Here is a 23,577-nt window from a genome sequence, read left to right on the forward strand (position 1 = left end):
TTTTCTTGTTTACCAGGTGCATATTTATATACACACATTTGTAATATTATTGTGATCTTGCCTTAATGGCGAATTAATTGTCAATTAGNAAAATAGGGAAATAAATGGTCTTGATTGAAGAAAAATAAATCAAATTAAAATAATATTTTTCTCTTTAGGAAGAAATTGAATACAACAATCAATATATTATTTTTAATTATTTCTTGTAATCATTACCATAATGCTGATTCAAATTATTACCAAATAAAACAAAATTTCAAAAATATTCTAAAGTGATCTGTCATGCATTAATATTAATTGTTTATGGGCATTTTTCCAAGAAAATCAAATCCAATTCATCTCTTGTAGCACCTCTCCCATTTTATTCACGTGCACCCTTTTTTTTTCTTTTCCTTCCTTCCTTTTTTCCTTTTGTTTTTCTTTTTCCTTTTTTCTTCTTTTTTTTTTCTTTTCTCTTTTATTCTTATTCTCTTTTTGTTCCTTTTTTTTTCTCTTTTTTCCTCTTCTTCCTTTTTTTTATTTCTCTTTTTTCCGTTTTTCATGTTCTTTTTTTTCTTTTCTTTTTCCTTTTTTTTTCCTTTTTTGCTTTTTTTTTATTCTTTCTTCGTTTCCTTTTTTTTTAATTACTTTTTTTTAAAACAAAATAGTAAAATAAAATTAAGAAAAACAAAATAAATAATAAAAAAAATGAAAGAAAATGAATGAAATAGGACAACAATAAAAACCAAGTCTCATTATTTAGTCATCTGGACGAAATTGGGTGTTGACACTTATTCTGATTGCTTGCAATTCAAGAAATTTCAAAAAGTTTTATACTTTGATTGGAAGATTGCGAAAAGAAAGTGTTTTTGAAACATCACCAATTCATCCCCCCCTATTGGTGAAATAAGGAAGTCAACCTGTTTTCCAACAGAGTTTGCTTTCCGATTTGACGAGTTTGTGAAGAAATTTTTAAAATGTAAAATGAAGTCATTTTTTGGCTCACCAGATTAGATAGATTAGGTTTTCTGATTTAAGGTCAGTGATAAAGCTCGTTTGTTCTTCTCTTGTGATTCACTCAGCCCATGCTCTTGTTCTTGCGATTCATCTTCTTTGTTGCTTGATGGAATCCTGCCTGACGTATCTTTTCTAGTGTTCTTTTTTTGTATTTTACATTTCATTGTATACGTAGCTTAGCTTGCAAGGAGCATGGGTTATTATAAATACCCAAATCCTCTATTATAATTTTCACTTTTAAGATTAATGAGAATTGAGTTTTCTGAAACCAGAAACAATTCTCTCTTGAAAGTCACAAGTTAGAGAGTCCAAAGACTTCCTCTAGCCACCTTCCAAGCACACTCTCTCTTCCGTTTTCCAAAATTCCACGGTGCTTCTCTCTCCTCCACGACGCCTTTATCCATCAATCCACTTCGTCTGTGTGGCTCACCTCAGCAGAGCTACTTCTTCTTTATGCATGCATCATCAGTGCCTTACCACATCCTCATTTACCATTTCTCATCTCACGCGTCAGAGGTAATCATCTTCATTACCACATTTTACGCATCTCTTCCAACTTTCACCGGTTCATCTCCTTTGTCACAGCCTCTTTCCACCATATCTTCATATTTGGACCGATTGAACACCTCTCCTCACATCATTTTCCATTTTCCACCTTTGAACTCTCCTTTGCTTCGATCTATCACATTTCCACCGATTAAACTCCATTTCTCACCAATTAATCGGTCAGTTTAGGGTTTATGCATCATTCTAGGGTTTCCTTCGTGTTTCTAGGGTTTTCCACCGATTAACCTTAGATCTTAGGATTTTCTTAAGTCTCTTCATATTTTAGTAGTTTTCTTTCGAGTCAGCTCTCGATATAAAGCTTTGTCGACATTTTGTTGTGTATTGCTTGTCGGAGGAAGCTTCGCAAGAGTTGCATCACGCCTTCGGTCACTTCTCGAAGCCACTCTTCCATCATTCCTTCTTGGGATTGTTAAGACCTCAACAAGTGTACCAAATCGTATCAAGTAATAATAAATGGTAAGACCAAGTATCGTATCCCAGAAGAGTCACGGCACTAAACAATCGTGTAATACCTTAACTAATAAAGACTGAAAAATCATTTTGTTGGTTTTTAAATGCAATAAAAATAAACATAATAACAGAATGTAAAAGTTGATCAATTGAGGCTAAACACAAGAGTGAATGAATGATGTTGATGATATGAGATGATTATGTTGTTGGGGTTTAGATTTCACCTTCCTTACTTTCATGCATATAAGAGTTCATCTTCTTCATTAAATTATTAACATCACTTTCTAAATTACTTAGAACCCGATCCCTCAGCGTAAAAAGCCTATCCTTAATTATTAGACCACAATCCCTTGCATCCCTAATAATCAATTCTACATTACGAACAAAAGCTTAAGACAACCAAACATCTTATCCTTATCCCTAGGCAATATTTCTTTTGGGTGAAATTCTCCAAATCATGGTTTCTAGGTATTGCCCAATAATAAAGAAAGTCAAACATCATGCTATGAGTGATCAAAATATAACAAGCATTGAGTAAAGGAGAAAATCACTAACAATTAATGAAAGAAGAATAAAATAGTTTAGGGTCATATTCAAATACATGAAATTTTAGAGGCTACATCTTCCCCGTACAATGGAATGGAAGTGACATAAAAATCCTAGAAAGATAATAGGAGAGCTCCTGCATCCCAAATCTCCCTCCAAAGGGACGAAACATGTGTTTCTATGCTTTAGCCATCAAAAGATACCAACCCTAAGGCGAGCAAGTCCTTAAATAAATCAAAAATTGGCCCATAATCCCAACACGTCAGCGCTCAATGCCCCAACTAAGGGCAAGCAGGCGAAACTGCGGGAGAAGTGGCGCTCAGCACCCCTTAGAGGGCAAGCAGGCGCTCTCTGACATAGTTGGCTAGCGCTCTACGGCATAGCTGGTGCATGAACATCACCCCTGGAGGCCCTTGAAGGGGGAAAGCAGGCTTCTTGCGTGACATGTGGCGTTGAGGGCCCTAGAAAAGGGAAACCAGGCGCAATGTGCCTTCTTTAGCTTTCTTCTTTGGTACTTTTTCTATCCCTCTTGAGTTCCGACTTCTTGATACTTTTACTCCTCTTCCAAAACATACGCATAATAACCTATAAAATTAAAGAAATTTAGTGATAAAATTATAAAGTATAACTTTGATTCACTTATCCACAAAACTAAACTAAAAACAAGAGTTCAAACAAGCTTTTAAGTCAAAAAAAGTTTATTTAGTATCAAAATTGCATCACAGATAACAATTTTGTGCCTTATCTTCAATCATCGTTCATACATCGTTTGTCGTTGCTCACGTGCACGTTGACCATTACAAGTGCCTCGTCGGCCATCGCAAGGGCCTCTCTCATTATCGCCCACCATCTCATTCTCAGTTATGGTCGCGTGCCTCTTCATGTGCCTCTGTTTATTGGGATGTTTGTGTGTCTATGTTGAGGAAAGTGTAGATTGTATTTAAATTCTAAATAAAGTTCTCTTATACACTATTTAGAAATCCATCAAATTGGAAGATTAGAAGATTTCACTTTTATAATAATTTATGTTTTATAATATTTATATGAACATTTTATATTTTTATTTATTTGAAATTATATAATTTTGTGAATTTATTTCAATTAGAATATTATTTATATAATTTTTTTTAAAGTCAAGTTTACTAATCAAATTTCGCAACCTTGTATACAACAATTGACTGTTTTCACAATGGAAAATGGATATAGTTGATCCCTTGACAGGGGTTTGTCGGATGGTTGCGGGAAAGAACTCCCCGCTTTATTAGTCCGTTAGGGTTACAAGCTCCCAGACCCAAGCGTGGTAAAAAAAGTGATGGTCCAAGCACTGTGTTTTTGAAGACATAATCAATGGTGGTTTATTCAGAGTTGCCGCTTTAATTTTGCCTACTCCGCTGAGAGCGGAATATTAACCGTCCTGTTTTAACTCAATGCCCTCGTTTGTTGTTGATGTAATACAGCAATGGGTCATCCCATGCCTCATCAACGTCTCTACTCAAAGGAGACCTTCCGGCAAGGATAAGCACCACACTCGGTCTAACAGTACAAGTTCAATCACCTTAATGCTCCCGCTAGGGTTACAAGCTAGCGCTACCTAGCTCGGCAATTCATTCAGATTGTCAGAGGTTTATAAAGAATATGATCCTCCGTTAACTGTCAGATGTGGGCCTTCAAAAGGAAAGTAGTTAAAGAGAAATTTTGGTAGAGGAAGCAAGTGGTTAAAATTGCGATGCTAGTTAAACTATTTCAATTACGAAATTCAGTTTACCAAAAAGTTGTTAGTGTTAGAGAAAAATTAGTACAGTGATATTCAAATATAAAGAGGTGAAGGTTTCGAGCACTATCTTTGGGACCTTTGGAAAAGGTGGTGATCAAAGCCGGCTTAGTCAGATTCTTTTAAGCAAAAAATCTGATGATGAAATAATTTAGTATATAAACAACTGGCAGATTATGAACCATTATCCTTCATTTGCTTGCGTTTATTTAATCCTCTGTATGCACACGATACTACGTCAGAGTCAATGCATGACTGAAAAATGGACTTCTTCATGTGTCTCTGTTTCGCAGCCATCTCGTTGTATGTGGTGGTCCTCTTCATGTGTCTCTGTTTCGCAGCCAGCAATGGACATCATCTCACAAATTCTTATGTTTTTAAGTTCATCTCTACACTGTTTTTAAGTTGGTTTAAGAACTATTTGGTTGGTTGTGTGCCTTGTTAAGTAAAGTGTTGCATTGTATTTAAGTTCTATAAAAAGTCCTATGATACACTCTTTGAAAACCCATTAAATTCAATGATTAGAGGATTCCACTTTTACAATAATTTATGTTTTAATTTATATTTTATAATATTTATATAAACAATATTTTTATGATTTTATTTATTTAAAATTATATAATTTTATGAATTTACTTGAATTAAAATATTATTTATATAATTTTTTTATATAAAATAAACTCTAACAAATTTATTAATCAAGTATATCGAATTTCCACGAATTTACGTAAATATTTGAGTTTCACGACCTTGTATACAACAAGTGACCAGAACATGGTATCCATGTTTGCACAATGAAAAATGGATATACTTTCTCATGCATAATGGAATTGTAGGCTTAAAATATAAAAAAGATGATGGTCCAAGCACTGTGTTTTTGAAGACCTGAATGGTGATTCAAAGCTCCCGCTGTAATTTTCCCAACACCGCTTAGTGTGGGTAGCAGAACTAGCTGTTCCAACCCGTCCTGTTTTAACTCAAATGCCCTCGTTTGTGGTTGATGTAGCAGAGCAATGGGTCATCCCATGCCTCATCAACGAACGTCCCTACTCTGGTAACAGAGGAGACCTTCTCTACTCCCATAAGGGAGAAAGAAGATTCCACTTCTTATAAAGAGTGGAAAGCAGGCTGCCATAGGCACCACACTCGGACTAACAGTACAAATTCCATCACCTTAATGCTCCTGCTAGGGTTACAAGCTAGCGCTACCTAACTCGGCAATTCCTTCTGAATGTCAGAGGTTTATAAGCACTGTATCTTCCGTTAACTGTTCAATGTGGGACTTTGCAACTTTTACGTTCGTCTTCCGTCAGATTCTTTTAAGCAAAAAACTGATAATGAAATAATTTAGTATATAAACAACTGGCAGATTATGAACCATTCTTTTTAAATATATCTACATCATATTAATATCAAGTAGATATATGAAGAAATTTTCAGACATGCTATGCTTTTCTTCAACGTTAGTAAAAGTAATTTTTCATCAAGTTGGATTCAAACTTAAACTTTCTTCAACAAAAACAGGTTTTTAAGTCTATCAACGGAGAGGGTTCATACTTCCTATTGTGGAGAGCGGAGCAGAGACGTGGCGGTGAAGAAGGTCTTTCTCTCCAAACTCAACCCCCGCCTCAAAGCTTGTTTGCATTGCGAGATGAACTTCTTGTCCTCTGTTAACCACCGCAATATTATTCGTCTTCTTCACTTCTTCCAGGTTCTATTTTCTTTCCCCTTCCATTTCACTTATTTCCGGTTTTCGTTGCTCTGGTGGTTTTTCCCCTTTTATTTAATAATCCTTTTTTCTTAATTTTTATTTTGAAAACGAATAAGTTGAAAAGATTATGACTTTATTTGTTGAGAGGGTTGACGTTGGTTGAAGTTTGTTGTTTTTGTCTGGTGGTAAGGATGATGAATGTCAGTATCTTGTCCTTGGCTTTTGTGCTATAGGGAACCTAACTTTTTATATTTGAAGCCATGGAAGAGTTCAATAACATACTGCTAGAAAATTCATGCACCAGCCTGGTAACTTTTATTTGCATTTTTGGTTTGTTGTAATGTTGTCTTTGATGGCATATAACATGAACTGAAGTTTGATGTAGGCTCTGGTCTCCGAGTATTACACTTTCACGACAAACAAAGACTTGAAATCGGAGGTAGGAATATGATGTTTCTTTTCCGGACTCAGAAGTTTGTTGTTGAAGTTGCAGTAGACGCACTTCAGCATGTTCATTTTACCTGTGTTTTTGTTGAATCTTTAGCATCTAGCTTTTATTTTATTTTTAACCTTGAATTACTGCATCGGAGCTAACTATTTATGTGTTCGTTAATTTGAGAAATATTGTTCTGTTAAACTTGATTTGTGGTTTCCTAAAATTTATTGAACTATTTGTGAAAGTTTGTTTATGCATGTGAGATGAGTTGAGGAGTGTCTGATAAACACTTGTTCCCTTGTGCTTCATTTAGATGGTAGAAAATGAAAAAAAAAAATTAAAAAATAAAAAAAGAAGAGAATTAGAGTAGAAAGTGAGGTTATTTGGATGAGTTGAAAAAGAGTGGAAATAAGAGTAAAGAAGAATAATCTTATTTATTAATATTCACAATTAATTTTTATAATAATTTCATTCACAATGGATTGTGTTGGCCTATAATCGATTATGTATACAAATTACATTCCAAAAGACCCATCTTGTTAAAAACATAATGTGTTTATGATGTACTAAAATAAGCTAGGCACGGGTTGGAACTTGGAAGATAAGCTAGGCTGGCTTTCCTCTCAAATGTCATGTCTTGTTGTAGGAAAGCTTGACCGGTGGGCTCCATAACTGAATACTCTCATTTCTACTCAAATACCTTGAAACAGTGTTAATGGGTCACAAGTACTTAAAAATTTATAATGTTAAGAGAATATGTTACACTAAAATGGGTTGAAACGACTGGAGTCTAATTTTCTTGAGCGAGATAGATTCGTGAGCATCAAGTCATGACACCTTTACTTATTCATCGAACAACATTAACATGACATCTTAGGTCAAATACCACGTATTTAGATGTACCTCCTACAAAAGTGATCAAATATCACAATCACTAAAACACATATTTTTTAATTTGATAAAATCATAGATGTGAATCTTGTCAAACAAATTTGACTGATATGATAAATGGCATTTTTTTTTTTTGCCAGTTATATTCACTTGAAAATAAATTTTAAACAAAATCAATTTTGCATTAAAAAGAAAATGGTCAACCCAAAAAATTATATTAGAAGAAAATTTAGTATAAAAAATATACATATCAATATCTAAAATGTATTACAAGTTAAAGTCTATTCCTCGTAACACAAACTTCTCCAATAAATCACCAAAATAGATAGCCTCAATAAAATGTCTATCAGTATCCACCAAAAATCGACTACAAACTCCGATAGTCTATAACAGTAACCTCGTCCTCTGGGGCATCCAGATCTTGATAACTGTTCCAGAACCAAATAATAGGATTAATCCCCAAAAAACAAAAACAAATTATCATATATAGTGACTGAAAATTAAAAAAAGTATGAACATAATTAAATAAAAATATTTTTCCTCTATAAAACGAATATCCTTTCAACAAACAAAAGAAAAATATAAAAATATCAAATCATGAATTAATCAGATGATCATGTAAGTTATACTATTCATAGATAAAAAGGAAATAAAAATGGATTTCGCATTCAAAAGACAAAAACTTATGTTATTTGAGAGAAGTCCAGATGAAAGATCTAAACAAGAGTTACCTTCGCATCCGCCGAGGATCTGGTCTAAAGTTGGGAGGAACAGCAATAATTGGTGCTGCACCACCCAAATGAGGGCCACCCCGCATCTTTCTTCCAGAGGCATCATATGATGTTGGTCCTCCTTGATCTCTCAACATCTGCATTGCAACTTCTGGAGGAGCGGGAACGAAGGGTCCCAAAGGCCTGTGAGTTGTAAATTATTTAATCAATCAATCACTAAGCAAGACTTATAATATCAGAGTACATCAGATTCTAAACCAGAAAGAAAATGAGAAGCAGAAACCTACCCAGCACCAGGTACAGGCATCAACACTGGTGGAGGAGGTATATCTGAGGCAAATGGAGGTATGGCTGGCCCTGCATAAGAATCATACATTGCTTCATCACGGTTTCCCACATCAAGTGACTGTCTTTCACTGGATGGGGAATTATCAGGCCTATCTCCATTCATTTTGTCATTCCGATCATGGTCTCGTCTATTACCACGATCATCTCTCAATCGACCCTCAATACCTAATCTTCGCTTTAAGGGTCTGTCCTTCTAAAATTTGAAAACATAAAATAAAGAAACATGAGAATCCTAAACTCAACCCTTAACTCATAAATCTTAAAATTTGATTCACTGTATTATTTACACTCAAGCAAACATAATATATTATAGGAAATTTTGAAAACTTCACTATTTGACATGCTGTGCAGAATTTATCCACAATTCTTGCCAATCAGACAAAAAATGACTACCAGAACCTAAATGCCAAAAGGTTCCCTCAACTACAGTAGTCAATAGTAGATAGAAGTGGGAAAACACAAGCAGGATACCAATAGTGAGATGACTATTGATAGTTTGTATTATATAACATACTATGACAATTTAGACTATTATATTATATATTACGCTCTAAATGGTTTCTATATTTTTTAATACTATTATCTATTAATCATTATTATACATTTTAAGATTCGTTTTAACTTATTAGATGTTTTTCTTAACATTATGTTATTGATAAATTATGTTATTAATACTATTTAGTTTATTATATTATATATTATCTTTTAAATAGTTTAGATATTTCGATACAATTATATTTTTTCTTATAATTGTATAATGCTTTAGTTGACTATAATATACATACATACATACATATATATATATATATATATATATATATATATACATACATATATATATATATATATATACATACATACATACATATATATATATATATATATGTGTGTGTGTGTGTGTGTGTATATGTATTACATGTTATGTTTTACACTTAAAAAGGGACTGTTGGACTCAAATTGAGGCTCATCATCTAGCGCTACCCCTATCTATGAAGTGAAATGTCTCTGTGGAAGATGAAGATGGAAGTATGCGATCAGAAATGGAAAGAAAGAGGCAGTTTAGAGATGGCCAAGGAAGCAATCTAGCAGAGCCTTATCAGCAACAGCACAAATGGAGGGCTGGGAAGCCCACAAGCCACTGCGATATTCCATGAATGGCACCACAATGTCTGACAGAGCCAGGTGCTATGCAATGATTGCCATAGGGCTGCAGGGGTTGCTTCGCGCTGGCAACCCACAATCACACTTGATTGTCTATTATGCTCACAACCCAACCATAAAGATGGTATTTTAAACTCATGCAAATCTTTTTCATGTCTTTTTTCTAGAAATATGCTTATGTTATAAGCAAAAACAGCAGTATACCTGAGATTGCTGCATTATGGGTGTCCCGCCAGGAGCATCTGGATCACTGCAACAAAAAAGGCCAATATAAGTGATATTTCACCAAAATTTGAATAATAATCCTTGATAACAGAAGCCATTTTAATTACTTACTTCATGTAATTTTGAAAGTAGAGATCCTCTCGTACTTTGGTAGTCTGTTCCAGAACAAGCTCTGGGTGTTTGAGCTTCAGATGTTTGTGAACAAATTCAGCAGCATGAAAAAGCTTTGTGCAGCCCTTAGCTCCACATCCATACTTCCATCCATACTTTTCATCCCTAATTTTTCTAACATATGGATCCAATACTTCCATTGCTGCAGCATCTATCTTCTCCTTAGCAGTCATTATTTCCAAGGGATCCAAACCATTCAGCCTTCCTTGCCAAAATAAATCAAGCTTCTTCTCCCAGTCCAACCCTGATTTACCTGTTTCTTCATGCCCCGTCCCTTCTGGTCTCACATGCCTAAAGCCCTTAGCCTCATTAGTCTCAATCATGCCATAATAATCCACACCATGAATCCGCCAAAGGTAAGTTATAAGTGTATCCAGAAGCTCGACACCTTCTAACCCCTTAACAGATGTTAGGCCTCGAATAATTACTATGGGGCCCACAGATCCACTGTGTGCCTTGTCATCATTTTTATTATGATCGCTGCTGCTGCACAAAATATTATCTTCGATCCCTTTTTCAGCATCAAGCTTACGGACAAGGACCTGAGCCTGTTGAACATCTGCTTGTATCCTTCTTGGTTCAGAACTGATTGGGTGAGCCTTTGGAGCAGCTGAGAAATCATTTTCTTTATTAGGTCCCCTTCCATGCCTTCTTCGTTTGCCTCCAGTGTCTGCTTCCTCCTCTGAATTTGGCTCACTAGCTTGCCCTGATTTGTTGGATACAGAGGCCTCCAAACCAGGATTTCTGCATTGAACATGATACAAATTATGTATTATTGATTGATACTGATACGAATACTGAAAGAATGAAGTGGTAAAGAAGAGAGAAAGACAGACATATATGAGACCAAGAGAAAAAGGGAGGACAAGGACATACAGTTCTAATGTTCCACTCTGTAAATCAAGCAAAAATTCCTTTGCTAGCTGTCGAGCATTTTCATTCCTCCTATAAGATCATGAACCAGACAATATTCATTCAAATTTAAACGTCTTGATAAAAGCAATTAATCCACCAGCCTAATCTAGTGACCATCCCAAGATGAAAAAACAAAACAAAAATGGCCCACCAAATATTAATATTACAATATATACAATGCCTAATTAGACAGAAATTTGATAAAGAAACTCGCCTTTCAATGACTGTAAGCAAATTTGTTGGATGATATTTGTCCTTCAACCTGAAGTAAAAAATCAATGGTAAGAACATTATATCAATTGAACTTGAGAAAATATGGTCACTTGTGCTTTCCACAGTAAACATTTCAAAGATTGAACTACAATTTTAAGCAGGAAGAACAAATATACCACTCCTCATCCTTATGAGCATTAAAATAAGCTCGTTTTTGGGTTGAAATATACTCTGATTTGTATTCTTGATACCTAGATAATCAAAGTCAAAAGCCATTTATCAATGAGCATCACTAAAAAGGCTGATTATTTGAACACTTAAACATGTACAAGATATTATTGTCCAGAAATTACCTACGCTCTGCTTCAGCTGGTAGTATATCATCCTCAAGCTCCTGAATGAACTGCTTATAGGACATCAGCCCCTCCCTGATATGACTCACAAATATCTTAATGTTAACATGATTGTCTGAAAAATTTATTGTCAGAGTGAAATAAAGACAATACAGTCATTAAACAAGTAATGGCATAATCGTGTGTTATATTAACTATTTAAGAAAACTCAAAGTTGAAGAGACTCGAGTATAGAAATGGTACACAAGTGGATGTTCAGTAATGAGCACAGAAAACAACTCTACAATAAGTGGAATGAAAATACAGTTAAAGAAAAAGATCATAAAAATAATGTAAGACAAGACTAATGTGATGAGTACTCTAAAACTTAAGGACCGAGAGGTAGCAAATTAAGGAATATGTACAAGAAATTTCAATTTGTACAGCTGAAGCAACAGTTCACCCACCATTAGCTGATAAGTACAAAAATGCTAACTAAGATCGACACCTAAAGCTATAAGTGGTGCAATTTGTGAAGGCAATTTAAAATTACGGTTGCTATACCAAAAGCCAACAATATCTACAAAGATATTAATCATCAAGCAGAGAACTGATTCTCGTACCCTCTAACAACACTAATAAGGCTCTGGTAAACTGGATACAGTATGTTCAAAGATGGCATAATGAGAAACTCTTTTATCCAAGGTAATAAAATATTATTTTTGAATGTGACAAGGAGCATGCAATGTCAATAGCAGCATATAGTACAGATCTTCAGTTCGACTTGGAAGGTAACATCAAATTACAAGTAAAAGGAGCTATGAAAACTTCTGTGCAAACTGTTAATAATTTAGTTTGGTTAATTTACAGGGCTGGTCAAGAAAATCAGTGCTTAAATTGGATATCAACTAATTTAGGGGGCAGGTTCAGAAAAGTGGTACTTAAATTGGATATCAAATTATAAGTGGCTTTATCAAATTTCATGCAGAAATATGCACTGTTTCAGGCCATAGGCTAACATAACCATGGAGAGATGCAGTAGAAAATCTTAAGAATACCTACTACGACAAGGCTAAAACAAAAAGAGATGAACAATACCACAGTGAAACTGTTGTAACTAAAAATGACACAAAATAAACGGGGATGTTTGGTTATTTCATATTATCATTTCCAGTATGCTTTTGCAAAAATTTAGAAAAAAAACCAGCTTGTTTTTATTTTATTTTTCATCATTTATATATTTAACACCAAATCTATTGCAGAGGGTAATCTCAACAGGGATATCTCATCTTGGCCTTGTCAAATAGTTTCAATTACAGCCACCCTTTCAAATATGAAGTTAACATGTTAGCCAGTATTCATTAACCCCTTAATAGCACACCAATGGTAAACAATATTTATTAACTAGATTTGGATAACAGAAAAATTACAAAGCTGACCTTTGGCTTGGCATGTCTCCATAACCACGATTGGATTCCACATCTGCAAAAGTAAAAAGAAATCTACCAAGATCAAAAACATAAAAGCTAATTCATCAAACAACATAGGCAATAACATGCAATAAAGAAATCATGAAATCTGATAATAGATAAAATGGGATTTATGGGATATAAAAAAATGCTTGTACTTAATAGAAGTCATGACATACCAGAAATCCCATTCTGATACCCCCCAGCAGAACGTGGTCCAAACCTACCATAGGACTTCTCATCTGCATAACCACCTCTTCCACCCATTCCCCGTTCATAAGCACCATAATAATTATAACCATGTCTGCCATAACCAGAAGATGTGGTTAAAGAAAAAGGACACAAAAAGATGCAGGCAATAGATTGGATGAAGCAGAAGTAAAGTAAGTTAGCAAAGAGACACAAAAACAGGTCATCCTGTTATCACAAAGATTTTCATCATAACATGAGAAGAACAGAACAATATCCTACCACGTCTTACACTTCTCAGAGAAAGAAAGTATGCCAAGAAACCATATGCAACACTAAATCCCTTCATGCGTAACAATTCATTCTCAACTACTCACGTAAGAATAGAGTAAATGATATTATTCAACAGTTGACATACAAGAAACTATGACAGATAGTAGTATACCGCCAGCTTCACTAGCTTTATTAGAAGATACAACAATAACTATAATTTCAATTATATCATTCATATAAAAGATTCCAATGATACTAAGACATTAAAAAAAATACAGTCCACAGCCTATTAGAAGGAAAAAATATTGCAACATCATGAAAGAAAAATATTAAAGCGGCGAAAAACAGTTTTGTAAAATCCATGAAAATATAAATTTAGCTCTCTCAAACATTTCTCTCATTTTTTTTATCAGCAGAAACATTTCTCTCTCTTTTTTTTTATCAGCAGAAACATTGCTCTCTTAAATACCCTTTTCTCACATTCAAGGTTCCAAGAAACAGTTGACGACCTCAATTTCAGCCAAACATTAAGGTTATTGGAATCTTCGCCTTCAAAATTTCCCACAATATTTGACGAAACCATGATCGCAACCACACTTCAAAACCTTATTCACGACAATCATACAACTATGACTGTCGTTAGTTAAAAATTGATTCTTAACACTTCACAAAAAGTTATTTTTGCACCAAATAGCAGTTAACACAAGGAACGATTGACTTCATTTTCTAGAGTTTCCTGGAGATGTCGAATTCTAAAGGCACAAGTAGTTTAAGCAAGTCAATCAAATGAAATTCAATTCTCAAAATCACTCAAGCAGGACAAAATCTACCTATCATCAGGTCCATATCCGCCGCGAGGACTCCCCCGGCGCGACCGCTTGTACGGAGGAGGTGAACGCCGCGGTGCCGGAGAATACCGCTGGTCGCGGTGGGGAGGGCTCGGGCTACGTCGGCGCTTGAAATCCCTGTCCCTGTCCCGGTCTCTGTCTCGAGGCGGCGACGCGTTGCGGTCATAGTAATCGCCGCGACGGTTGGGAGGGCGATCGAAATCCCTGTCGTCTCTGCGGTCTCTTCGCCGGGGCTGGTAATGCGGCGGCGGGGGCGGGGGAGGGAGGTCATCCGCAGCAGGGGATGGCTGAGTCGGAGCTGGAGGCGGCGGAGGAGGAGGGGGAGCATCGGAGGATGGGGATTTGTCGAGGGATTCTGGAGGCACATTCATGACCTCCGCCATTGGAATTTGACAAACCCTAAATTTAGGAAAAGGGAGAAAGGAAGTGAGAGAGAAAGAAAGTGTGAAAAGATTCGATTTGTGTGAGGAATTGGAGTGAAAATGGGGTTTGTATTTGGAGAAGACGATGACGATGATAACTTTTGCGTTTTATTTCACAGCGTTTTCGCAGACACTGCTTCTTCAGTCTTTTTATTCCTTCTCACGACGTTTCGCAGTTTTCACGGTAGACTGAGTGAAGCTTGCCACGAACCTATTAAATTATTAAAAATTCAAAAAACATATAAATAAATTCACACATTTTAATTTAATGTAAAAAATATAGGTAAAATAAAATGATCTGTCGTGATTTTCTTTTATTAAGTGCTCGTGACTTTCTTTCTTAAATATTAATTACATTAATTAATATATATCAAATTTGGGCATTTCATTTTGGAAATTCATCATCATTCAGCCACGCAAGAAAGACCGTTACCAGTGTTAAAAATTATAGAACATTTGATTAATGATAAATTATTGATTAATGCTGTAGATACCTCTAAAATATTATAAAATATTTTTAATATATTTATAAATAATATCTTATAAAGTAACAATTGATTCTGTTATATTTTTAAGATAATATAAAATATTTTTAATATATTATGATATAATAATTGATTGTTTACATATTGTGATATAAAACAGTATGATATGAAGGCCAATCGATTACAATATATTTTGTAAAATATTCAAGCTTATTGATAAGCATAAAATAAGATAATCAAAGAATAATCAAGAATATCTATTTAAAGATATTTAGCAACTAACCAGATTTTCAGGTAAATCTGTTTATATTATATTATGTTTATATTTTATTCTGTTGGGCTTATATCAGTTTAAGGTACAAATTATAAATAGAGAGTCAGGGTCTCAAGCCAGGTACTTCCAATTATCTTCGAATCACCTTCCAATCACACTCAACTCATATTCTCAAATACTCAAATAGTGAAAACCCTTCACTAAATATTCAATCAAGAGTCGAGGCTATTCAATACACGCCTGACTTGGGCGTTGGAGTGCCTTTTGCAGGTACCTCCCCCTCTCCATCGGGAAGGCGGACGAACGGTCAAAGCTAGAAGATCACCGAACGACCAAGATTGCAGGCGATCGAGCAGCTCAAGCATCAGAAAACAATAAAGCTACGTCAAAAAAGGTTAATGTCTCGGTCCCGCAAAATATCCACCGAAACATTTTGGCGCCCACCGTTGGGCCTAGAGAATTGAAGACACCCAAGCATGACCACAAGAAATATGGAAGAACACCAGAGCAACGCTGAAACCACAAGGAGCCAGACGAAGATGTAGTCTCAGCATCATCATGTCAACCACACCCCATCATATTGATCCCGATAGAAGAAACCATCAACATCAACAAGCTTCTACGGCTTACAGTACTCGGCCATTCGGCATCACAGGTGCTCGGCCATCAGGCCTCATAGGCATTCGACCATTCGGCTTCCCAGGTATTCAACTGTTCTGCTTTACAAGTACTCGGCCATTCGGCCTCACAATTGCTCGGCCATTAGGCCTTATGTATTCAACCCTTCGGCCTCAATTGTTCAGCAATTCAGCCTCAAAGGCACTCGACCATTCGCCTCCCAAATATTCAACCATTTGGCTTTTGGCATTCAGCCATTTGACCCCACATATCACGTCTACTAGGAAGTTCTCCAGGAACTCCTAAGCCACGGACGATCATTCTCGTCTACTAGGATGTTCTTCAGGAACTCCTAGGCCACGGACGGTCATTTTCGTCTACTGGGAAGTTCTTCAGGAACTCCTGGGCCATGGACGGTTATTCTCGTCTACTAGGAGGTTCTCCAGGAACTCTTGGGCCATGGACGGTCATCTTCAACTACTGTGAGGTTCTCTAGGAACTCGTGGGTCACAGACAGTCATTTTCGTCTACTAGGAAGTTCTCCAGGAACTTCTGGGTCACAGACGACCAATCTCATCTACTGGGATGTTCTCTAGGAACTCCTGGGCCACGGACGACCATTCACGTCTACTGGGAGGTTCTCCAGGAACTCTTGGGCCACGGTCGACCAATCTCGTCTATTGGGATGTTCTCCAGGAACTCCTGGGTCACGGACGACCATTCACATCTATTGGAAAGTTCTCCAAGAACTCCTGGGCCACGGACGACCAATCTCGTCTACTGGGATGTTCTTCAGGAACTCCTGGGTCACGGACGACCATTCACGTCTATTGGGAAGTTCTCCAGGAACTCCTGGGCCACGAACTACCAATCTCGTCTACTAGGATGTTCTTCAGGAACTCTTGGGTCACGGACAACCATTCTCGTTTACTAGGATGTTCTCCAGGAACTCCTGGGTCACGAACGACCATTCACGTCTACTAGGAGGTTCTCTAGGAACTCCTGGGCCACAGACAGTCAATTTCGCCTACTGGGAAGTTGTCTAGGAACTCCTGGGCCACGGACGACCAATCTTGTCTACTGGGAGATTCTCCAAGAACTCTTGGGCCACAGACAACTGTTCTTGTCTACTGGGAGAATCTCCAGGAACTCCTGGACCACGGACAACCGTTCATACCTACTAGGAGGTCCACAGATGAGCAACACCTAGAAGCACGCTCCCCAACATAGCCTCCTTCAAACCATAAGTCCTATAGTTAACCTCGGCTAAAACCGAACGGTTAACTCGAACTTGGGGGGCATAATGTACAGTATGATATCAAGGCCGATCGATTACGATATATTTTGTAAAATACTCAAGAATATCTTATTAAAGATATTGATAAGCAGAAAATAAGATAATCAAAGAATAATCAAGAATATCTATTTAAAGATATTTAGCAACTAACCAGATTTTCAAGTAAGTCTGTTTATATTATATTCTGTTTATATTTTATTCTGTTGGGCTTATATCAGTTTAAGGTCCATGAGACAAATTATAAATAGAGAGTCAGGGCCACAAGCCAGGTACTTCCAATTATCTTCGAATCACCTTCCAATCACACTCAACTCATATTCTCAAATACTCAAATAGTGAAAACCCTTCACTAAATATTCAATCAAGAGTCGAGGCTATTCAATACACGCCTGACTTGGGCGTNGGAGTGCCTTTTGCAGGTACCTCCCCCTCTCCATCGGGAAGGCGGACGAAAGGTCAAAGCTTGAAGATCACCGAACGACCAAGATTGCAGGCGATCGAGCAGCTCAAGCATCAGAAAACAATAAAGCTACGTCAGAAAAGGTTAATGTCTCGGTCCCACAAAATATCCACCGAAACAAAAACTAATTATATTTTTGGTATCTAAAAGAATTTAAGTGATTTTGTTTTAATTTTTTTTTTCAAAGTTTTGGTTCTTTTTTCAAATTTTATGAAATTATTTTTAAACTATTAATGGTGTTAATGTTTATTTTAACGTGACAAATGGTAATTTCAGTATTTCGTTTCGATATGTGGTCAATTATTTCATTTAGAAATATTTTTTAGTTTTTATTTCATCTTTTTTTTTCAAATAAGTGTTTCTTTTCCAAATTTCTACCTTGTTCTCCGACATTCATCTAGATCAAGAGATTTCTTCTCCCAAATCTCCATTAGAGATTTGTTCTCTGGCATTCACCTAGATTGAGAGGCTTCTCCCTCTCAAATCTTTGTTGTAGACTTCTTCTTCCTTTAGATACACCCATACTAGTAACCATCGCACCTTTCCAAGATCAACCAGATTTAGTGGTCTTGTCGACAACCACTACAAGTGTCATCGACACAACACACAACTAGAATCCCTAGTGGGCATGGCTGACACCGCTCCCTCCTCACTATGCACAAGAGTTTTTCCTTTTCTAAGATAAGTTTTGAGATATATTAGCAACATTGCCACCGTAACTCCAAACCACCATTGACGACATTTGTCTCTCCCCTATCTCCGACACAAATCCTTCTTCTTCATCCTAGAACTTAAGCAAGATGGTTCAAAAACCTTACACTACTTGGCCTTTAATAAAGGGCTAAAAAGAAATCTTACACTACTTGACCCTCAATACAAGGTTTAAATACTTCTAATCTACTAAAGGTGTTTCATGATGACATATGAGAAAGAGTTTTGTTTCACCTTGCATAATTGACTTTAGGTCTTCTTGAATGTGCTTGAGCCATGGCTAAGGGGTATGCCATCAATGTGTGAAACTATGTTAAGCGTGTAAGTGAAGGTTTATTTTTATATGTTGTTAGTATTTAGATCATCAATGAAGTTAAGGTGCATGGTGAAGGAGATCTGGTTTAATATTGTAAGAAAAGTTATGGCTTGTTTCTCTTACCAAGAGAGGGTGAATTAGTAATCAATAAAAACGCTTTCTTCTCGAATTTTTTGGAAACTTTAGATGATCTTTAAAAGCGCACAATACAATTATCAAAGATAATGCAATAGAGAGATTAAGGATAAAACACAAACGCAGTCTTTTTTTTATCCTGGTTCGGCCTTAATGCTTATATCCAGTCTCTTTCATTCAACCTTAGATTGAAAGACTTTCCACTATAAATATTTTGAATTTTTACAACAAGGCTTTATAGTGACCAAACTATCAAAATGTAAATCACCTCTCTAACTCAAACGAATCTAATATAGCACATAGTACACCCTGCAGAAGAACAATCATCTTCACTATAACAACCCTTTGAGACTCTTCTCAAAGTACCAAGAACACCAAGTTCTTCCCTGGCAACACACACAGAGAGAGAACACCACAATCTTCTTCTTGATTGCAAAACAAAATTTGATCAATTAAGAATACACCTGAATTGTGCAAAAGTGATTGACCAATAAAAGTTCAATGTTAGCCTTCAAGAATTCTTCAAAATCTTCAAGTTCTTTGATTCTTGAATCTTGGAGCACTAGGAGCACCTGCAATCTCTTTCTCAAACTCTTTGATATTAGATATGAAAATTCTAAAATGATCAAAGTGTCAAAAATTGTCTGTACAGCACACAACATGTTATTATATAGAATTTCCCATATCATACGCACTTTAATTGATTACAAAAATAATGTAATTGGTTATGTTTTAACAGAGATATAACAAAATTACATTATAATAGGTTTAATCGAATACGTAAATTATGTAATCGATTGCATGTTAACAGTAAGTTAAAACATTTGAAAATATGACCGTTATTACAATTATGACTTATCTTGAAAACAATTTTCCAATAATACCAGACTTAATTGATTACACAAACAGGGTAATCGGTTAAGTCCTACACTTATATAATTTTGAGAACCATTTCTTCACAAAAACACATCATTGCACATTTTAAAAGGTGTTTGCAAATACACGAGTTTTAATCGATTTTACACATAATGTAATCGATTTAAACTTGTTGTTTTGCCATAGTTTTAAGCATAAGTTATTTGATGAACTTAATTGATTACTATCCTAGTGTAATCAGTTACTTCATACAGATTTGCTTTGTGCAAGTGGTTTTCACATATGAAAACATGAGAATGCATACAACAAATGTAAAACACATTTATGATCATAGAGAGTATGCAAACAATCAGTTTAACAACATATGTGTAAAATATAAAGACATTTTTTTATTGTTGTCATGGTAACATGTATGTGTTGTCATCATCAAAAATCAAACACATGGGAATTGTTAGCATAAAGCTAAAGAGAAGAAATTTTGATGATGTCTCAAAGTCAAGTTTCAAGTGCTCTTATTGCAGGAAGATCTTCATGAAGACTTGTTTTTATATTAAAGTTGTTTTTAATTTAGTAAATTGGTGTATATGATGTGGTTTATCTTTGATTCTATGTATCGCTTGCCTCAGATTCCGTTAAAATTAATTTTTAAATCAAAAAACCTCATTTTATACTCAAGATAATCAATTATCAAATTATAATAATCGATTATCAGTAATTAATTATGACTTGCCATAATTGATTATCATGAGCAATTATGAGAATTTTTAAGCAAGTTTTTTACCGTTGTGCATTCATTAATTGCATAATCAATTACCATAAGTGGATAATTGATTGTCACAATTAATTAGTTGACAGCGGATTTTTGGAGGTATCCTTGAGTGATATCTCTATAAATTATATTGGGACACTATCATTTTAAAATATGAAATATACAAAGTGTATTTTTCTAAATTCTTACCTGTAGTATGCGATGATAAGTGTTCTGGGGTTTGTTGAACCCTTGTGTTGTGGCTTTGAAAACTTGGCGTGTTGGCATAGAGCAAGAACTTTCACAGGTAGTGTGTTTGAGTGTTGTTGTTGTTGGGATAGAGCGAGAACTATCACAGGAAGTGTGATTGAGTGTTGTTGTTGCTGTTGAGGTGAAAGCCTGTCATCCTTCGTGAAGCATTCGGAGGAGGTGTTCATCATTTGTGAAGATTCAGTGGAGGTGTTCATCCCTTGTGGGTCACAGGGGAAGTGAGTTTCATCTCTTGGGGTAACAAGAGAGGTGTTCTAACCTTAAACAATTTTATTTTCTTTGTGATTGTAACAGTTTGTTGCTTTGTGCTAGTGAAGATTTAATTCTCGGTTGAGATTAACAATTGGATGTAGGATCTTTGTGATCCGAACTAGTATAAAAATTACCTGTGCAACTTCCTCTCTTCCTTACTCTTTTAATTTGTTTAAATTGTTTTAAGGAATTTATTTTACATGAGAAAATTATTAAAAGAACGATTTGCGATAAGAAATCAATTCACCCCCCTTGGTTTGTTGAATGTGTTAACCATTCCACTGCACCGCTTTGACAATTGGCATCAAAGCTTGCTTTGATAGTAATTCAAAATGACGGGGCAACATCAAACCTTTGCAGAGGGTGCCTCTATCAATAGACTGTTGGAAAACAGGTTGGCTTCTTTATTTTACCAAGAGGGGGGGTGAATTGGTGTTGTTTCAAAAACACTTTCTTTTCGCAATCTTGAAATCAAAGTATAAAGCTTTTTGAAATTTCTTGAATTGCAAGCAATCAGAAAATGTATGCAGCGGAAATTACATAATTGATTGCTTAAAGAATAAAGTCGACTAAAATGTAAAAGATAAGGGATAGAGAAATGCAAACACAAATTTTTATACTGGTTCAGCCAACAATGCCTACATCCAGTGTCCTTCCAACCCAGCAAATGCACTATAATGGTTGTGGTTTTTACGACAAGGAATTTATAGAAGACCTCCACATCAAAAATATAAATCTCCTCTCTAACCCAAAACCAAAAGTTAGCTGCACAACACAATCAGACTTGCAGCAAGAATCCCCTCTTCTACAATCTGCAACACCACTTTGAATAATCCTTAAAGTGAACTATCCCCCTGTATCACAACAGGTCCAATTCCAGCATTCTTCACATGATGCCAAGCCTCTCAGAAAATTCCAGCAATCTTCACAGGATGTTAAGCCTACACGATCAATCAGAGAAGCACCTTCTTGTGCAGATGTTAATCAACTAATGAATGCGCAATTGAATCTCTTCTTTGAATCTCTTTCAAGAAAGATTACCACCGTCTTCTTGGAGAATTCTTGGAGTAAAGAGAAATCTGAAATAGAAATGAAATTGTCAGATCATCAAAAGTCTTAGAACAAACTCGTGTTCAGTCTATTTATAGATTTCTGTTAATCAGTCAGATTCTCAGTCGAATGTGTTACTAATTCATTCGACTGTATTATACAGTTATAACAGTTTAGTCAACTTAGTAGCCTATGGTCAACAAATAACATAACACATTCAATACAGTTGACCAAGTCATCAATGTTCAACTAACTTTTAAAAATATAGTCATTAGAGTACAAGAGCATAATAGAATTCCAAATCAAACAACAGATACAGTCGAATATGTAAAACACAATGTCGACTATCACAATGACAAACACTTTGAAATTCTTTTCTTCTCAAAATAGCATATAGCACTGATTCTCAAAATTTGTACAAAGGTTTTAGCATAGTCGAATCCATTAGTAATGTAGTCGACCGTACTAGAACTTTGTAGCACAAGAATAAGTTCGTAAAAGTGCTTGTGATTTCTTGCTTTAAAATATGTGCAGTAAAACAATGAAATGATGCATAGCACACACCACATTAAAGCATATACACATGTTTCAGAAATATATCAATCAATCAACACAAGAACATGTAACACAGTACATACATATACACATGTTCAACAGATATTACAGTTTAATCAGCATAAGAACATGTAATGCAGCAACAACATGTACTTGTTATTAAGTAATGTGTTGTCATAATCAAAAACTAGATTGATATAGAAATTGTGTTGTCAACAATCTCAACATTGACCTCCATTGTTTATTGGAGAAAACTATGCTTTTTGGAAAGTGAGAATGCAAATTTACATGGAATCTATTGATAGTGAGATTTGGGAAACTTTCACAAATGGTCCTTTGCTTCCTATTGTGTTTATTAATAATTTGCAGGAATCCAAACCGCGAGAACAATGGAATGCTGATGATAAAAGAAGATCCCAATAAGATGTAAGGGCTCGTAACATAATATCATTTGCTTTAACTATTGATGAATTTTACAGGATCTGAACCTGTAAGACTGCTCAAGAGATGTGGGAGACGTTGAGAGTCACCCATGAAGGAACTGATGATGTTAGGAGAGCCAGAAGAAATACTTTAATCTAAGAGTATGAGATGTTCTGAATGAAACAAGGAGAAACTATTGTAGATGTTCAGAAACGCTTCACGCATATAATGAATCATCTCGTTGGATTAAGTAAATCCTTTGATAATGATGAATTAAATATAATAGTAATTTATGTATATGTAAAATATTAATTTATGTATATGTTAAATATTATTTAAATTTATTTAAATTTAAATAATATTTTGTATATGTCAAATATTAATTAAATGTAATATTAATAGTAATTTTATTAAAATGAAAAATATAAAAATATTTAGTTAA

General features: G+C 35.4%; 1 protein-coding gene and 1 long non-coding RNA gene across 2 annotated transcripts; one reads left to right on the forward strand and one right to left on the reverse strand.

Moving 5' to 3' along the window:
• The first annotated feature begins 5,786 nt into the window (after positions 1-5,786).
• LOC106754676 lies at positions 5,787-7,514 on the forward strand. Its single transcript, XR_001375325.2, has 3 exons — positions 5,787-6,041; positions 6,275-6,349; positions 6,427-7,514. It is a non-coding gene; the product is annotated as an uncharacterized LOC106754676 (long non-coding RNA).
• A 69-nt stretch (positions 7,515-7,583) lies between these two features.
• LOC106754682 (serrate RNA effector molecule) lies at positions 7,584-14,857 on the reverse strand. Its single transcript, XM_014636734.2, has 12 exons — positions 14,226-14,857; positions 13,113-13,237; positions 12,904-12,946; positions 11,486-11,560; positions 11,309-11,383; positions 11,134-11,181; positions 10,881-10,949; positions 9,945-10,748; positions 9,813-9,858; positions 8,387-8,640; positions 8,100-8,282; positions 7,584-7,796 (listed from the first exon to the last, which is right to left on the reverse strand). Exons 1-12 carry the CDS (start codon positions 14,624-14,626, stop codon positions 7,736-7,738), a joined length of 2,184 nt encoding a protein of 727 aa, XP_014492220.1. The 5' UTR covers positions 14,627-14,857; the 3' UTR covers positions 7,584-7,735.
• Positions 14,858-23,577: the final 8,720 nt, after the last annotated feature.

Source organism: Vigna radiata, unplaced genomic scaffold (genome assembly GCF_000741045.1).
Source record: "Vigna radiata var. radiata cultivar VC1973A unplaced genomic scaffold, Vradiata_ver6 scaffold_209, whole genome shotgun sequence".
NCBI classification, from domain to species: Eukaryota; Viridiplantae; Streptophyta; class Magnoliopsida; order Fabales; family Fabaceae; genus Vigna; species Vigna radiata.